Genomic DNA, 17,246 nt, shown 5'->3' on the forward strand with positions numbered 1-17,246 from the left:
AACAGCATTTTAACTCCAAGCTTTTGAATGGTATCGTGTATAATGTTACAAAAGCTGTTTATTTCAGATAAATGCTGATCTTTGAATCCTGAATTCGGAAAACAAAATACTATTTTCAACATAATAGTAATAATAATAATAATAATAAATGTTTTTTGAGCTGCAAATCAGAATATTACAATGATTTCTGAAGGATAATGTGACACTGAAGACTTGAGTAATGATGCTGAATAATTAGCTTTGAAATAACTAATTATAAATATATTTAAATAGAAAACAGTTATTTTAAATAGTAAAAATATTTTAAAAATGTACTGTTTTTGCTGTACGTTGGATCAAATAAATGCAGGCTTGGTGAGCAGAAGAGACTTCTTTAAAAAACATTAAAAATCTTACTGTTTAAAAGTTCAGAAGTAGCTTGATTTGTTAAATATCTTTCTGTCACCTGCCATTTGTGTTAATTTAAAGTTTTGATGACTTTACTATTTCACAAAAATGTGAAAATAGGAATTTCATTGTGTCCAGACTTATAACAGGTAGTGTATAGGACATATATATGATAGTTCCCACAAAATAGGGAAGTTTGTTGCATGGCTCACTTTGAATCAAAAGTCTCGTGACAGTCATGGGAGCAGACATATGACTGCAGCAAGGCATTCTGGGTCTCTTTAGTTGTGTGGGTAGACTGGAATGTAAATTAACAGGAAACAGATGTAGAGTTTGCTGCTAACAGCTAGCTGAGTAAAGAAGGAAGGATTTTTGCTGTGTAACGTGAACATTTGTCATGCTGAAGCCATTTAAATTTATATCAGTGCAATAATAATGTATTTAACTTACCTGATATTTCATATTTAATCAGGTTAATATGATTCCATTGCAGTATTTTGTGCTTGCTTGAGCATTCATTTGACAATATCTGCATTCACAATTTTTTAAAGTTTAAAAAGGTTGAGATATACAGTATAAGGCATAATCCTTAATGCTTTAGCAAAAAAAAAAAAAAAAAAAAAACATGCTTTCACACACATGGCTCTGATCAAGATAAGTTGAACAATAAAAAGGTCTAAAGTTTTGTAAAGCATGAATGAGCAGGTGTGTATTACCAAAAAATGCTTTAATCAATTAATGTATCCAGGTCAAAGTCAATCCTTCCTTTTAGGTATTGCAATTTAATATGTAATAATATCAAATTAATTCCAGTGAGCGTTATGTTTTACCAAGAAATTGCAGTAAATGAGATGAACAGTAAGTATCTAAATTGAATTAAATGAAGTGCTGGGGTATTTTGTACATTTGGTGAATAACATGCAATAAATTGAAATTAGTAGCAGCTGGGTTTTACAAAAAATACAAACTTGACTAATCCATTCCCAGATACGTTTGGGACACACTTTTTTTGTTTCCCATAAACAAAAGCTGAACATGTTCCTAAATTAAATTTTCTCAGGCCATGTCACCATGTCAGCAGGCTGTGATGCATCTAGCCTGATATTTATGGATTTGCTTATATTTTGTGAGTAATCTACACATAGCATGGACAGCTAACACTAGGGGACTTTCCTCGACATACAATTATATCTTAGCGCTGACCGCATGCCTATACAGTAGACATCATGGGACAATTTTCAAGTAGACCTCATGCAGTGACACACTGCACAGAAAACTCAGGTTGTTGACTAACAAGCGGAAGTGTTCAGGACAAGCTAACAGGGCCCCAGGAGAATGAAGTTTAGAAAGAGATGCTATTTATTTATACCATCAAATAAGTTGAGTTTGAAGTCATATATCATATGTTCTCTATTTAGCTAAAAAACTATTGAAAATGTGAGTTGATAAGGTTACAGACTCTGATAAGATGTCAAAATGTGCATCACTTAATCACAACCATCCTTTTGCAGGATCCCAACAGAAAATTCACTGGAAGGACTGTGTTTTTTTTTTGTTTTTTTTTTTGTTAGTGTGACTAAAACCATCTAGCCTACTTAAAGGTTTCAATGCTAATTAATTCAAAACTGCTGTCAATAAGCAATTCCCAAAACCACTGAATGTAAGCAGTTTTGAAACAAAAAGGAAAAGCTGCACCAAATGCATTATATAAAACTAATGGCTGTTTATGTAAAAAGTACAAATAATGGATGCATTGGAACTTGCTACAGCTTGCAAATTATTTTCGTAGAAACTGTTAATTATGGCAAGCCGTTCAGGAAAAAATTCATGTGTATTGTGTGAATATGGATTGGTTCACTGGTTGAATGTATGGTTTAATCACAAACGCATTTGTTCATAATACATTGGTATAACCAGACATGTATTGGTTTAGATACATCGGTCTGATCACATGCACATGGGTTTGCTCCTGTATACGTTGGTTCGTTCAAGTAATCATTAGGCTTCTCAATAATGCATTGGTTTCCTCAACTATGTATTGGTTGGGATAAATCGGTTTCCTCAAGTATACATTGGTTTGTAAGTATATTGTTTTCTTCAGGTATATTATGGTTTAGATACATTGGTTAGCTCAAGTATACATTGTTTTTTTTTCAGCTGTAGATTGGTTTAGATACATTGGTTTACTTAAGCTTATATTGTTTTTTTCAATTACATATTGGCTTAGATATATCGGTTTCCACAACTGTGTATTGGTTATTATATATTGGTTTATTTAAGTATACATTGGTCTGTATATATTGGTTTCTTCAGGAAAATATTGGTTTGTGTATATATATATATATATATATATATATATTGCTTTATTCAAGTATATGTTGGTCTGTATATATTGGTTTCTTCAGGAATATAATGGTTTGTGTATTTATATATTGGTTTATTCAAGTATATATTGGTTTAGATATACTGGTTTCCTGAACTATGTATTGGTTAGTATATATTGGTTTGTTCAAGTATATATTGGTCTAGATACATTGGTTTTCTCAACTATGTATTGGTTAGTATATATGGGTTTATTCAAGTATATATTGGTTTAGATACATCGGTTTAGACCAATCTACAGCTAAATAAACCAATGTATACTTGAGCTAACCAATGTATCTAAACCATAATATACCTGAAGAAAACAATATACTTACAAACCATTGTATACTTGAGGAAACCGATTTATCCCAACCAATACATAGTTGAGGAAACCATTGCATTATTGAGAAGCCCAATGTTTACTTGAACGAACCAACCAACGTATACAGGAGCAAACCCATGTGCATGTGATCAGACCGATGTATCTAAACCAACACATGTCTGGTTATACCAATGTATTATGATCAAATGCATTTGTGATTAAACCATACATTCAACCAGTGAACCAATCCATATTACAATACACATGAATTTTTTCCTGAACGGCTTGCCATAGTTATTTGAAGCTGAAATAAAATATTATTATAATTTCTGTTGGTAGTGTTGGATTTCAGAATATTTGATTTTTATTTAAAATACAAATCTCTTCTTTTTGGTATAGGACACACTATTCCCAACTTCCTATTTTCCTAAAACTGTAACCTGACTCCTGACATCATCCCTCTGAGCTGGTGTTTAAACGATTCCAGATGAAGCGGTCTTCCTTTTTTTTTTCCTTAACAGGAGTAACTTCCTGAAAACTCCAGCATATAAAGAGGTCGTCCACTAACCCAGTTTCGAACCAGCATCAATCTTTTGTTCTGAACTTCTGCAAATCATTCAGGTAATTGAGGTTCCTCATCGGCACTCTGATTTTCTTTTAAACTCGTCGTAACTGTTTGCATTGTTTATATGTAAAGTGTTGTAAAATACTGTTGCAAAAAAGTATGAAAATTCGAAACATTTGACGTTGTGAGTGCAGCTTTGTTGCAGGTACTTTCGCTTTCTTTTCATTTTTTACGAAACCTTTAAAAACTTTTCTTATATATATATAACACTGTAAATTCACCACTTATTTCTCTAAACTGACCAAATACGTTTCATTACACGCAAAGTACGCCGCAAGAGCCGCAGGCGTTTTAGTTCACAGTGTGGCTTTACACCTCTGACTGTAGGTCTGTTTGTCAGGGCATAATGTATACGTTTGGTGGAATCGCCCTACTTGTGGTGGTCTGGTGTGGACTAGCTCACAGTCTGGAGAATCTCACATTGGATGAAGCATGGGAGAGCTGGAAACTCACCCACAGGAGGGAGTACAATGGCCTGGTGAGTAACAGCCTATAAAGACAATACAATAATATTTGTTTCCTTAGGGTGAAAAAAAGATAATAAACTACACTGGGTTAGTGTTTTCGTGAAAAAGCCATTGGTTTCTACCTTCTCTGGAAAAAAAAGAGGGGAAAACTACCTTGTAATTTTTATGACTACATTGATTGGAATGTACTGGAAAAGTTTAATAGGGCTTTTACATGCGCTGCAGTTCAATAACAAATATAAAAGAAGAAGAAAATCTTAAATTAACTCTTTGTGAAGCTAAAAGCTGCATTTTTTTAATAAATATATAAAAACATTTTTAACTTCAATAAAATAGCTAAAATACGAGTCCTCTATTATAATTATTATAATGTTTAGGGTGATGTGATGTATCATCAGCTGGTGGTTTATATACAGTTTGAGAACAAGTGTTTATATGTGTGCTTCGTTGTGGACAGGGTGAAGAGTCTATTCGACGGACGATTTGGGAGAAGAACATGCTGTTTATTGAGGCCCATAACAAAGAGTACGAACTGGGGATTCATACCTATAATCTGGGCATGAACCATTTTGGAGATATGGTAAATTCCCTAATTCAATCTACTAATACAGTTGAGGTCAAAAGTTAACATACACCTTGCATAATCTGCAAAATGTTTATTATTTAGTTTTTTTATTTTTTTTTTTATTTATTTAGTACTGACCTGAATAAGATATTTCACGTATGAGACATTTATATAGTCCACAAGAGAAAATAATAGTTGAATTTATAAAAAATTCCCCTGTTCAAAAGTTTACATACACCTGAATCTTAATACTGTGTTGTTACCTGAATGATCCACAGCTGTTTTTTTTTAGTGATAGTTGTTCACTTTAGTGACTTGTTTGTCCTGAACAATTAAACTGCCCACTGTTTTTCAGAAAAATCGTTCAGGTCCCACAAATTCTTTGGTCTTCAGCATTTTTATGTATTTAAACCCTTTCCAACAATGACTGTATGATTTTGAGATCCAACACAAAACAGAATTTGTGGGACATGAAGGATTTTTTCCAAAGAAAAGTGGGCAGTTTAACTGTTCAGGACAAACAAGGAACTCATGAACAATTATTACTAAAAAAACCCACAGCTGTGGATTATTCAGGTAACAACACAGTATTAAGAATCAAGTGTATGTAAACTTTTGAACAGGGTCATTTTTATAAATTCAACTACTATTTTCTCTTGTGGACTATATGTAAACATTGTTTATGTGAAATATCTTATTCAGGTCAGTACTAAAATAATAACACGCATTTTGTTTGATCCCTCCTTTTTTGGCTAAATAATGAACATTTTGCAGATTCTGCAAGGTGTATGTAAACTTTTGATCTCAACTGTATTTTGCTGCTGTAAAATGTTTAAAGCATTGCTTTACAAACATTTGGTAATCTTATAAGAATACAGCTGTATATGTGTGATCCTGCCGCTTTTAGATGTCACAGCTTGCCTAATGATCTTGCTAAACCTGTTTGCATATCAAACATTAACAACAGGAATGTTCCATCAAAAACATATGTATTTTAAAGGCCTGTTTACTTTAACTAGACCCAGCTTGACGTAATCAGCATTTTTTGTCCAACGCTTATCTCTCTGCAGACACTGGAAGAAGTGGCAGAAAAAGTCATGGGACTTCAAATGCCAATGAACCGGGACCTAATGAACACGTATGTGCCTGATGACACGATGTTGCCCAAATCAATTGACTACCGTAAACTGGGATACGTCACTTCTGTCAAGAACCAAGTAAGAAACTTACAAAATATTTCAGTAATATTGCGATAATATTTCCTCTCACACGATCAGCCCTACACTCATCCTTAGATGTTTCCACAGAATGAGGGTTACCATATAAATTTGATCAACATCGTTGTTTCAAGCTAACTTTAGTTATCATTGTACTAAAGCGCCATCCAGTGGTCCAAAAAGATTATTTCTCCACCAGTATATAAGTGTTTAATGTTGTTTTTTCTTCTTTCACTATCCTCAGGGTTCATGCGGCTCATGCTGGGCCTTTAGCTCTGTTGGGGCTTTGGAAGGTCAGCTGAAAAAGACCAAAGGTCAGCTGGTGGATCTCAGTCCTCAGAACCTGGTGGACTGTGTGAGTGAAAATGATGGCTGTGGTGGAGGATATATGACAAATGCCTTCAAATACGTCAGAGACAACCAAGGCATTGATTCAGAGGAGAGCTACCCCTATGTTGGAACGGTAATAGTCAGTCTTATACTAAATGACTTACAAAGCAAAATGTCTTTTGTGTTGCTAAACAACAACATTTTTTACAATGATTCATTCATGTTATTTGGTTAAAATGCAAACGAGGCCACAGCTATTCAAATGACAGTTGGTTTGCACTTATGTCACAATTTGGTCAGTTACCAGGATGACCGGTTATATTGGCGATACTCAGATGTAAACAACATCATGGGTTGCACGCTAATTTATGCTGTCTAAACCACAGAAAAAAGTGTGGAAAATGCTTAATCATAAAGAGAAGGACTTAGTAAGCAGGAAAGGGTGCAATAGTTTGACAAACTAAAGTTAATAGGTGGTAAAGATACATACAAGCACGAGCAGTATTAATTAAGATATTAGAATAAATTTCACCCACCTGACCAGAAATAATAAGCACAAATATGAACGTTGTCTTGGTTCGTCTTCGCCAACCTTAAATGCCTTTTGTTCCTCAGACAGTTTTTTGCACTCTTTTCCTTGATTTGTTATAACTTTTGACATTCTATAGTACTCCAAATGTTTTTCCCAGTCCAACCGATTAGTACAGTTCATAACACAACAATAATTGACCGTTTTCAGCAGCAATAATCAGCAAAACATGCAAGTTTTGTTCAGTTTAGTGGCATTGTTTATGCTCAGATTGATGACGTATTGTGAAAAAACTCTGTACTTGGTTCACTTTTTAAAACTTTATGCACGTCAGATAAACTGCAGAACTTTTCCATTGTGTTGGCACTAGATGGATTCAATGACAATGTCCTTCAGAATACACTGTTATTCGGGGTTTTAGGACATTGGTTCAAAGTGTGTTTGTTGGGTCACAACTTTTGCTACTCTTATGGAAGAATAACTTGATTTGACACACATATAAAGTGTTTTGGTTGTTTTAGTGCATTTTGGATGTGCAAAGCTGACAGTTGGTAAGGAGATGCACATGGAGAATTTGGAAAAAGTGAAAAAGTTTGAGAAATGTGTCCTAGCGACCGTAAAAAAAAACAATGTTGACGGTCAAAATTTTCCCCATCACTTCTGCCCCCTGCAGGACCAACAGTGTGCCTACAACAGTACAGGAAGAGCAGCCAGTTGTAAAGGGTATAAAGAGATTCCTGAGGGTAATGAGAGGGCACTGACTGCCGCCGTGGCAAAAGTGGGACCTGTAGCAGTGGGTATAGATGCCATGCAGTCCACCTTCCTGTACTACAAAAGCGGTACTTCACATCTCTTTTAAAGACTTTAAAAGACTCTTTTAAAGACTACAACTAAAATCCTGATCCCCTCTATGTCCAAAACCCATTTCTAGGTGTGTACTATGATCGCAACTGCAACAAGGAAGATGTCAACCATGCAGTTCTAGCTGTTGGCTATGGAGTCACACCAAAAGGCAAAAAGTACTGGATTGTGAAGAACAGGTAAGGAAAATTAGCTGGGAGCAGAGCTTCAATGTAATAAAAAAAATAGTTCATTTAAATAAAAGCATAATGATTAAAATAAACAATTAATTAAAAATGTATTCATAAAATTACATGTAAAAATACAAATACATATTTTTAATAAATACATTTCCATGTTGTCATGCTCAGCATGCAATAGTCTAAAATCCTCCTAATCCATCTGTTTTTTTGTTTCTGTTTCTGAAGTTGGGGTGAGGAATGGGGGAAGAAGGGGTACGTCCTGATGGCTCGTAACCGTAACAATGCATGTGGCATTGCCAGCCTGGCCAGTTTTCCTATCATGTGAGAGCTGGAAGTAGGATGCTCACAAGGGACCAGACTTGTCTGCTGCTGACCAATAACAAAAGGGATTTAATCACTTTCAGTGTGCTCCAACATTAAATAATAACTGAGGAAATGCTCTTTTTAAAAGAAGCAGTTGATTTGAATACCACAAGGTTAAGTGTATTTTCCTCTTGTGTCTTAAATGTATTGTTCTTAATCCTATCAGCTCAAATTTGTGAAGTCGAAACTGTTTTGTGCAATATATGAAATTCATAAGGGAAATTTTGATATTGTGTATACAGTCTGTTCATTTTTTTTTATTATTTCTGATTCCCCTGGTGGGATCTGATCTTTGAAACACTTGTTTTATGATGTTTTGATTATATAGATTACTAAGGGTTTTTGTTTTTGTGACTGTATTAAATAAACTGTTCATTTTGAGTACATCATATTTGGGTAAAAATATCTTAATATCATTTTCATACATGGTTTATTTCAAAAGACTTAATGATGTAATGTTTATCACACTAACACAGTTAGTTAATACCAAGTCAATATCACACCTCTGTACAGAAATATTATATTCCTGAGACATTCCTGAGAATAAAATATCAATGCAAAACCTCAGATTTCAAAGAACTTGTTTTTAAACCATGGTATCTGTACGCTGTACCTTTGGGTATGAAGACTTAGTTTTAGTTCTGCTAAGGTGGAAGAGAAAGCATCAGAGCCTCTATTTTTGGGAAGCTGAAACCAATACAAGTCAAGAAAAGAAACAACATACCATACTGACTGCATACTGAAACTAAACGGTGTAAGGAGTTTGGATTGTTTAAACAAAAAAGAGGACAGTTATTTGTTCAGTGGTATAAAATCATATGACCATAACTGAACCACTTCCCCATTAACAGATGAATGACCCAGCTTTACCCCCTTTTTTTTTATCTTGGACCCACATCTTCACATTTAATAAGTGTACTTAAAATCTCTGAACTTTGACTTTATATCAAAATTAAACAACTTTTGCTTCTTTTAATTGCAAATGTATGTTTTACAAATGTAAACGTCAAGTGCTGATAAAAACTAAACTGATTTAGGTCTATATTTGATCATATATTTATATTACAGTTTTTTTTAATTTTGTGTTGTCCTTTGCAAATGTAAATATATATAAAAGAAAGTAGTAATAGTAAGAAATAATTAGAAAATGACACAATTACAAAAATTTGGATGAATAAACACATAAGCAATGCATTCATAAGCCACTGTTAGTGCTAAAGAGATGCATGGGACAAATAACATTTAATATTTTTTTCACATTTATTTTATTTATTCCAACGTTAATTCAATCACATTTAAGTATAGTTTGTCTATAGATTAAATTTTTTATTTCAGAAGTCTTTGCATGGCATGTAAAGTAATGTGACAGACAATGAATGTTGAACACTCCACTTTCAGTTTTCCATACGATTTGTTTGTGTACTTTTTGAATGATTGAAAGCTGTAGTAACTGTTGTTCTGAGAACACTTTCACAAAGTTCCAGAGTTTTTGTTTCAGAATATAATCACAGTCCGCGTCAATGAACATGAACTGATGGATGGTCAGAAAACACCATAGAATACACAAAATTCTCTTTTCTGAGAGACGATAATGATCATTTTTAGCACTCAGCATGACTTTTAAGTTCTAATATTAACTCAGAATTCCCCTTATCAACACATAATAATAATTTTAAATGTGTAGGCTATTCATTTACTCAAAATCAGCACCAGGTCAGCATAAATATTTGTCAAATCATAATGATGACTCATATTAAAAGCGAACAGCATACTTCATGAAAGGAAAAATTAGGTCATGATACCAAACTGTTCCAGTTCCTCAGTGGTTATGTGGCCAAATGTCATTCTAAGCACGACATGTTTATCTAGGACCTAAACCTTGGGGCATATGCACTCTCAAAGCCAGCTACCAGGTCTAAATGTCAGAGAGACGGCTGGCTCAAACTGCGGCATCGGCATCTCGACATGCCGCCGGAAGTGCCGCTGCGAGATGCCGATGCCGCAGTTTGAGCCAGCCCTTACTGGAATGTCAGGTGCTTGCATGCTCGAATAGTGTTTAACCACATGATTTCCTCTGACTGTCTTCCTGTTTCCTGTTTACTTTCATATATAATGTAATACATTGTAACTATGGGTGTAGGTCTCAACCACGTTGTTATCAAGTCTTATATAGCTATTATTGTTCGAAATTAAAAATAGTTACTGTGCTTCACTTGAGGAATATCTTTTTCCGGTGTTTAATACAAATTCCGCTAGATGGCGACCCAAATACAAGATATGAGAAAGCACGTAGAAAAGAAACGTTCTCGTTTTAAATCCGTGTGAAACGTTTAGAACCTAGTGAGATGCCCGTTCTAGACAGACTTGAAATGGAGATGTATTTCTGCTACTCAAAAATGTCTGTCTTTAAAAATGTAGTCAGCTGTGAGCTGCTGCTGGTATTTCCTTTAAAGTTACAGAGTAACTTCGCTGGTAGCCTATAAAACGTGGAAAGCCCCCTCAAATTAATTAAGCAAAGGCTCGGACACAGTTTTAGGTTACTGCAACTTGCCATGCATCTTATAATTGCATAAAATTAATTTTATATTAATAATAGTATATTTATTTTTACGTATCATTCGCTTAATTAACGATAGCATATTTAATAAATAGTTAAATATAAACTGTTGTATTAATCAAAAAGACATCTGTGCCATATCACAATACGCAGATATTAGCACGTGATGGAACAAAATAAAAGCAAAGGAACCAGGAACTCACAGACGCTGATCATCACCTCCTCTACAGACGACCCCAAGTGCAGCTTAAAGAGAGTGCACAGGTGAGACGAGATACATGAACTAATTTTTGTTTTTGTTTACTTTTGTATGTTTTATCTTTTTAAAACAAGTCTCCTTGTATTAGGAATTTTGTCTCCTCAAAAAATTTCTCTTTCGGTTTTAATCACGGTGGTGACTGGTTTTATAAGACCTCTTCCTCAAAGACATTTAAAATGTTTTCAGTGTTGTATTGTTTGTAGTAACTTTTGGGTTTAACGGTAAAACGCTTAAAAAAAAAAACTTTTAATACTTTAATTATCGTGTATATGTTTCGTGGAATGAAGGATCAGGTGAAATCGATCAAACACCAGCGTTAGTTTAATTTCCGTTTCTTCCTTATTCTGGCCTTTGTGTACTTATGCTCAGTTTGAGTGGTTTACCTTTGGAATTATAATTTTGGCTCATTAGTCCATGTGGTTAAATCTCATTTTTACCTTATTAGGGTTAAAATTGGGCTTGTAAAAACGGTCCGGAGATATAATACATGATGTCATGATGCAGGAAGAATCAAACAATTGCCCCGGTTCACATACTGCAGTTGAGGAGTCTGTAAATGCCTACTCAATGTCTGGATTTATAAAGTCTTTTACTTATTACTTATATTTCCTCAACCAGTTTTACAACATCTGGATGTTTTAACTTCCTTTTTGGTCTGCTTCTGTTACGTAATTCTTCTCAGAATTTACTTCCTTTTACAGAAAAATCAGACTGGCCATGAGGTTGATTCAATAGATTTGAGCATTTTAAAATAAAGTACTAAAAAACTACATTAGTACAGAAATCCTCTTCACTGAAGGGTTCATACTGTGGCTGATCGGGTGGTGTTTAGGCCCGCTGTCTACATAATGCAATGAGAATATATTATCAGATAACATATTGATGTTTGAATGCATGATGCATGTCAGTAACCATCACTTGCCGTTTTGCTTTTGTTAGGCCATGATGCTCGGGAGCTTGCTGTTTGCCGTGTGTTGTAGCGCAGCACTGGCCCATTTCAACACAAATCTAGACCAGCACTGGGAGTTGTGGAAGAAGACCCATAATAAATTTTACTCCAGTAAGGTGAGAATATGACTTTCACAAGCATCAGTCAGATGATCCCAAAGCTTGTCTTTCATCTATTTATGGATTCATTTTCATAATGGTGTTTTCATTGTGTTCTTGTGAGGCTAGAATGCTTTCACTACCAAATGTTAATGCTATCCATGTATTAGAGTTGTATTAAAATATGTCTTTTAAACTGGAAGTGTTTACTAAGGATATCTGCAATAAATGCAATGATGGCACCCTCACAATAATATACCACATGTGTGATTCCTGTAATGTGAATATTGTTTGTTACAGTTTGAAGACCTGGGGAGAAGGGAGTTATGGGAGAGAAACCTTCAACTTATCACCCTTCACAACCTGGAGGCCTCTATGGGCCTGCATTCATATGACCTGGGCATGAACCACATGGGTGACATGGTGTGTTTGTGTTGGTTTTCTTTTTTCTTTTCTTTTTGTGTCTCATAAATGCTGATCTTTCTGTTTATCAGTGTAATAATGCTGAACATTTAGCTTTGATCACAGGAATACATTCTGTTTTAAAATGATTTCAAATAGAAGTTTTAAATGGGGGGGGGGGGGAAATATTTCATGTTATGTATTTCGGATCAAATAAATGCAGGCTTGGTGAGCAAAAGAGACTTCTTTAAATAAACATTAAAAATCTTACTGTTCAAAAATTTCTGACTGGTAGTGTAGCTGCCAAAGCTAATGACTGAAAATGAGGTTTGACCAATAAAGTGCAGACATTGACAAAAAGCCATTGGTTGATTAGGTACAAAGCAATTCAAATAAACATCAATGTAAGAGGACTGTAGAAAGCATGAGTGTGTTTGACTTGAGGTGCTGTACAGACCGATTAGTGAATGATGTCAAAGTCCCCCGAGAACGATAAGAGAGCAGATGACTTAAGTTTTCAAATCACTCTCGCAGTACTGCTTTACGTCGAACACACTTGACGACAATAGAAAAAAACAAACCAAAAAGCAGACATTTTAGGCAATTTAGAAGCCATGGCCAGGACATGTCCAGAAAATGAGGAAATATTGTCCACCTACTTCATCTGATTGTTATTTTCTTATGTCACGTTGATTCACAGACACCAGAGGAGGTCTTGCAATTATTTGCCACGACTCGTGTTCCTGCTAATTTAAAGAGGCAAACAGCGAATTTTGTGGGCTCTTCTGGGGCTCCTATCCCAGACTCTCTGGACTGGAGAGAGAAGGGATATGTCTCCAGTGTGAAGATGCAGGTGTGTATGTACTCCTTTAGGAACTATGCTGATATTGCTATCTGCTCTGTTAGCTTTGTCTCCTTTTTTTTTTTTTTTTTTGTCTGTCTAGCATAAAGACCAATAGTTTATAGCATGAGAACTGACTATATTTTGTTCCCTGAAGGAAGATGGCTTGATTGTGGTTTACATGTAGATGCTGCTTACTGATGTCAAGTGACTTGACCTCATTCTCTGTCAGAAAACTTGGTGTCACTTTTTTTTTTTATTTATTTCACTTCCTTCATTTTGTTTGCCCAGTCAATGTTTGAGGGAGTTCATTTCCCCTTTCCTGTAACTTCCTCTATGGTGAGCTGGAAATTCAGAAACCAGCAACTAAAAACTGATTGGTCAGAATGCTGTTTCTGCAGCTTCACAAGCCATTAACTACTTGTGTTTCCTGTTTTAGTAGTTTTATCATGTTTCTCTCTCTGCTGTCAGGGTGCATGTGGTTCGTGTTGGGCTTTTAGCTCCGTTGGGGCTCTTGAAGGTCAGCTGATGAAGACCACAGGAAAGCTAGTCGACCTCAGTCCTCAGAATCTGGTGGACTGTTCCTCCAGTTACGGCAACAAAGGCTGCAATGGTGGTTTTATGAGTTCTGCCTTCCAGTATGTTATTGATAATGGTGGAATAGACTCAGAGACAACTTATCCTTATGAAGGAGTGGTAAGTTGTGTGTGAGGGTTCCCATTGCATGGGAAAGATTAAGTGCACAATTTTTTTTTTTTCCCCCCCGCAATACTGTAAATTTTATAATCATGAGTTTAATGTGTAATGTAATAAATAAATGTGTCCTACAGCAAGGGCAGTGCCGATACAATCCATCCCAGTATGCAGCAAACTGCACCAAGTACTATTTCGTCCGTCAGGGAGATGAAGAGGCCCTGAAGCAGGCTTTGGCCAGCGTCGGGCCCATTTCAGTAGCCATTGATGCCACCCGCCCTCAGTTTATCCTGTATCGCAGTGGTGAGCATTTCTTTCTTGTTCCATTTCAATTAGACCGATTATCAGATTAAATTCTTATTAGGATTTGTTAGTGCTGTTTTATATCATTATCTCACATCTGTCCACCACAGGAGTTTACAATGACCCAACCTGTACAAAAAGAGTAAACCATGCAGTGCTGGCTGTTGGATACGGTGCAGCTGGTGGACAGGACTTTTGGCTGGTCAAAAACAGGTACAATCAGAACCATTAAGATGAAAATTGACACTGTCTGAATGTATTGTTTTCTGAAATGTACCCCCCTCAAAGGCTTGTTAAAGCAGAACATCTGTGACAAAGCATTGAGAGTAAAAAATGCAAATGCTGATGGTTTTCTTTTGCTTTAACAGTTGGGGTACTCATTTTGGAGATGGTGGCTACATCCGTATAGCCAGAAACCAGAACAACATGTGTGGCATCGCCTCATACGCCTGCTATCCAGTTATGTAACTGCAACGCTGTTGAATTGTATGAACGTTTCAAAATAAGAATTTTACTGTTTTATGGTCCCAAATCTTTGTAAATGCATGTTCTATATCTGGGGGGTGTTTCATAAAACCAGTTTACCAAATAAGCTGACTTTACTGAAATAAGCCTGACTTATTTGGTAAACTTGTTTTATGAAACACCCCCCTGGTTTTACATTTCTGTTTGTTTTTACATCCAAATGCATTTTATGAATCTTACAAAATAAATATAGATTAAGTTATCTTTGGCTTGTATTTTATTAAAACAAAATGGATTAAATATGCTGTTTACTGGTATATTTACAAATGGTCAAAATCACAAGTTTCACAAAAGGTAGCCTATTAAACAATTTCTTAAGATTAGTACACAATTATGGGTATGCGTTAGTTTATGATTTGTATGTCGTAATCAAATACAGCTTTAGTTGATCAGCCACATTCATAAGGAAACATGAGGGGGTCTAAATTATTAAATTTATTATTAGAAGCCACATGAATAAGAAGCCTGCAGGCTATTCAAGTGCTCAAGTTGACAGCAGCTGCCCAAAATGGTAAATCTAATCGCCATGCAGGAAAGATTACATTCATGAAAGAACCAAGTGGTGTCAATGAGTTTCAGGTTTGTTGTTCGGGAGAAAAAATTAAAAACTGTCAAGTCCCTGCCTATATGCTTTAATCAGTCCAAAGAAAGTCAAACTTCTAAGCAGCCTAAAGAACTGTCAACGTGTTGCATTCTATATTTTACTATAGTGATGTATTTTTAACACCCTTTTTTTATTTTAAATATTAAGCAACAAGTATGTAAAATATCTCATTTCTGTAGAAATCTTTAAGAAACAAATCAGAATAAGTGACCTAAATAAAAAGACTTAATAAAAAGACTGATTTTACTAAAGACAGTTGATCTAATGAGACATACTGTATGTATTTTCTGATCCACAGCCTGTCATCACATCTGGAGAGGGAGAATGGCATAAAATATTTCAGATATTCACTCAGCTGAGAGAGATTTGATTAGAGTTCTAAATAAAATGTGTTACTGTTTTAGTTTGCCTATCTGAACTATTAATAAGTGGATCTTAAGATGCCAAAAAATGTATGATTTTCTGGATATAATTTGATAATTGATAATTTGTTAATTATCGTTAATTTATTCATTGTTTACTTATTCATTTTTCGTGTGACAGGGCAAAGCAAAAAGACAGTTGTATCATATGACAAAAAGCAGACATTAGCACGTGATGGAACAAAATAAATGCAAAGCAAAGAGGAACTCACAGACATTCATCACCTCTACAGACGACTAGAAGTTACGAGAGTGCACAGGTGAGAAGAGACACGTGATTGTTTTTCACTTTTACGTTTTAGCCTATCTTTTTAATAAAAGATAAAATGTTATTTTTTTCTTCACTTTCATCTTTTTATAAAGTCTTCTTTGATAATGTTTTCGCTCAAACGGTTTCTCTTTCAGTTTTAGGACAATGGCTGTTTTTATAAGAGCTTTTTCTTTTCAAAAGAGATTTCTATTGATAGTGTGTATTGTCCAGAGTCCATTAAATTTTCTGAAGATTTATTCGTGCTATAACATCAGATAGCCTAATGTAGATTTTACTGTAGAATTGCACTTTCTTCGCCCTGTACTAGTGGTGAAAACGAGAAAAGGTTGCTTTTCTGTGAGCCTCGTGTTTCGCTTTCTCAGCTTCTCGCGCCACGCTGTATCAGATTTAAAATGTGTCTCGACAGTGCTCTTTCCAATTTCTCTGTTTGTTCTTGTTTTTTATTTATAGCACTAATGCGTTCTGTGTAAACGGCTCGTTCGTTCAACTTACTGCAGTTAAAAGTCCTCGCTGAACAGTATCTGTTTCGGCCAGTAGGTGAGAGATATGGGACTGAGTCGTTTCAGAAAATCGTTCTTCAAATTAATGCCTTTTAACACACACACACACACACACACACACACACACACACACACACACACACATACATATAAGTTATATAAACATTACTTACACTGTATGTGTGTGTATTGTTTTAGAAGTCTCATTTACTGAAAAAATCTCTTCCTATTGTGGCTGATGACATATCAGCCAAATGTCAACATAACGCAATGAGAAAGTATTATCAGAAAAAATACTGATGTGTGAATGCATGTCAGTAACCAGCATGGGCCATTTTGTTCCTGTCAGGCCATGATGCTCGGGAGCTTGCTGTTTGTCGTGTGTTTCAGTGCAGCACTGGCCCATTTCAACACAAATCTAGACCAGCACTGGAGTTGTGGAAGAAGACGCATAACAAGTTTTATTCCAGTAAGGTGAGACAATGAATTTCTGTAAGATGATCCCAAAGCGCAGATCTTTTTATACAAATCAGGAAACATTAAATACAAGCATCTACAATGACTGACAAATAACTAAGGAAAGACAACGGCATATACTGGTTAAAAAACA

At 35.2% G+C, this 17,246-nt stretch overlaps 2 protein-coding genes across 3 annotated transcripts in view; both read left to right on the forward strand.

Annotated features, from left to right (window-relative positions):
* Positions 1–3,562: 3,562 nt before the first annotated feature.
* On the forward strand, positions 3,563–8,779 carry ctsk (cathepsin K). Its single transcript, XM_073846507.1, has 8 exons — positions 3,563–3,694; positions 4,039–4,176; positions 4,623–4,745; positions 5,801–5,947; positions 6,192–6,410; positions 7,480–7,645; positions 7,738–7,846; positions 8,075–8,779. The coding sequence occupies exons 2-8, from the start codon at positions 4,045–4,047 to the stop codon at positions 8,172–8,174; spliced, it is 996 nt and encodes a 331-aa protein (XP_073702608.1). The 5' UTR covers positions 3,563–3,694; positions 4,039–4,044; the 3' UTR covers positions 8,175–8,779.
* A 2,100-nt stretch (positions 8,780–10,879) lies between these two features.
* LOC141343373 (cathepsin S-like) overlaps positions 10,880–17,246 on the forward strand; it is an 81,848-nt gene continuing 75,481 nt past the window's right edge. The window contains exons 1-8 of one of the 2 annotated variants that reach the window (XM_073847973.1): positions 10,881–11,033; positions 11,968–12,093; positions 12,376–12,498; positions 13,178–13,330; positions 13,790–14,014; positions 14,149–14,314; positions 14,425–14,527; positions 14,683–15,041. In XM_073847973.1, the coding sequence (XP_073704074.1) occupies positions 11,971–12,093; positions 12,376–12,498; positions 13,178–13,330; positions 13,790–14,014; positions 14,149–14,314; positions 14,425–14,527; positions 14,683–14,782 (993 nt within the window). In that variant the 5' untranslated portion in view covers positions 10,881–11,033; positions 11,968–11,970 and the 3' untranslated portion in view covers positions 14,783–15,041. Of the gene's footprint in view, positions 11,034–11,967; positions 12,094–12,375; positions 12,499–13,177; positions 13,331–13,789; positions 14,015–14,148; positions 14,315–14,424; positions 14,528–14,682; positions 15,042–17,246 lie in introns of those variants that run through there. The other variant, XM_073847974.1, reaches the window with a different exon arrangement.

The sequence above is a fragment of the Garra rufa genome, chromosome 9 (assembly GCF_049309525.1).
Source record: "Garra rufa chromosome 9, GarRuf1.0, whole genome shotgun sequence".
Classification (NCBI taxonomy): domain Eukaryota; kingdom Metazoa; phylum Chordata; class Actinopteri; order Cypriniformes; family Cyprinidae; genus Garra; species Garra rufa.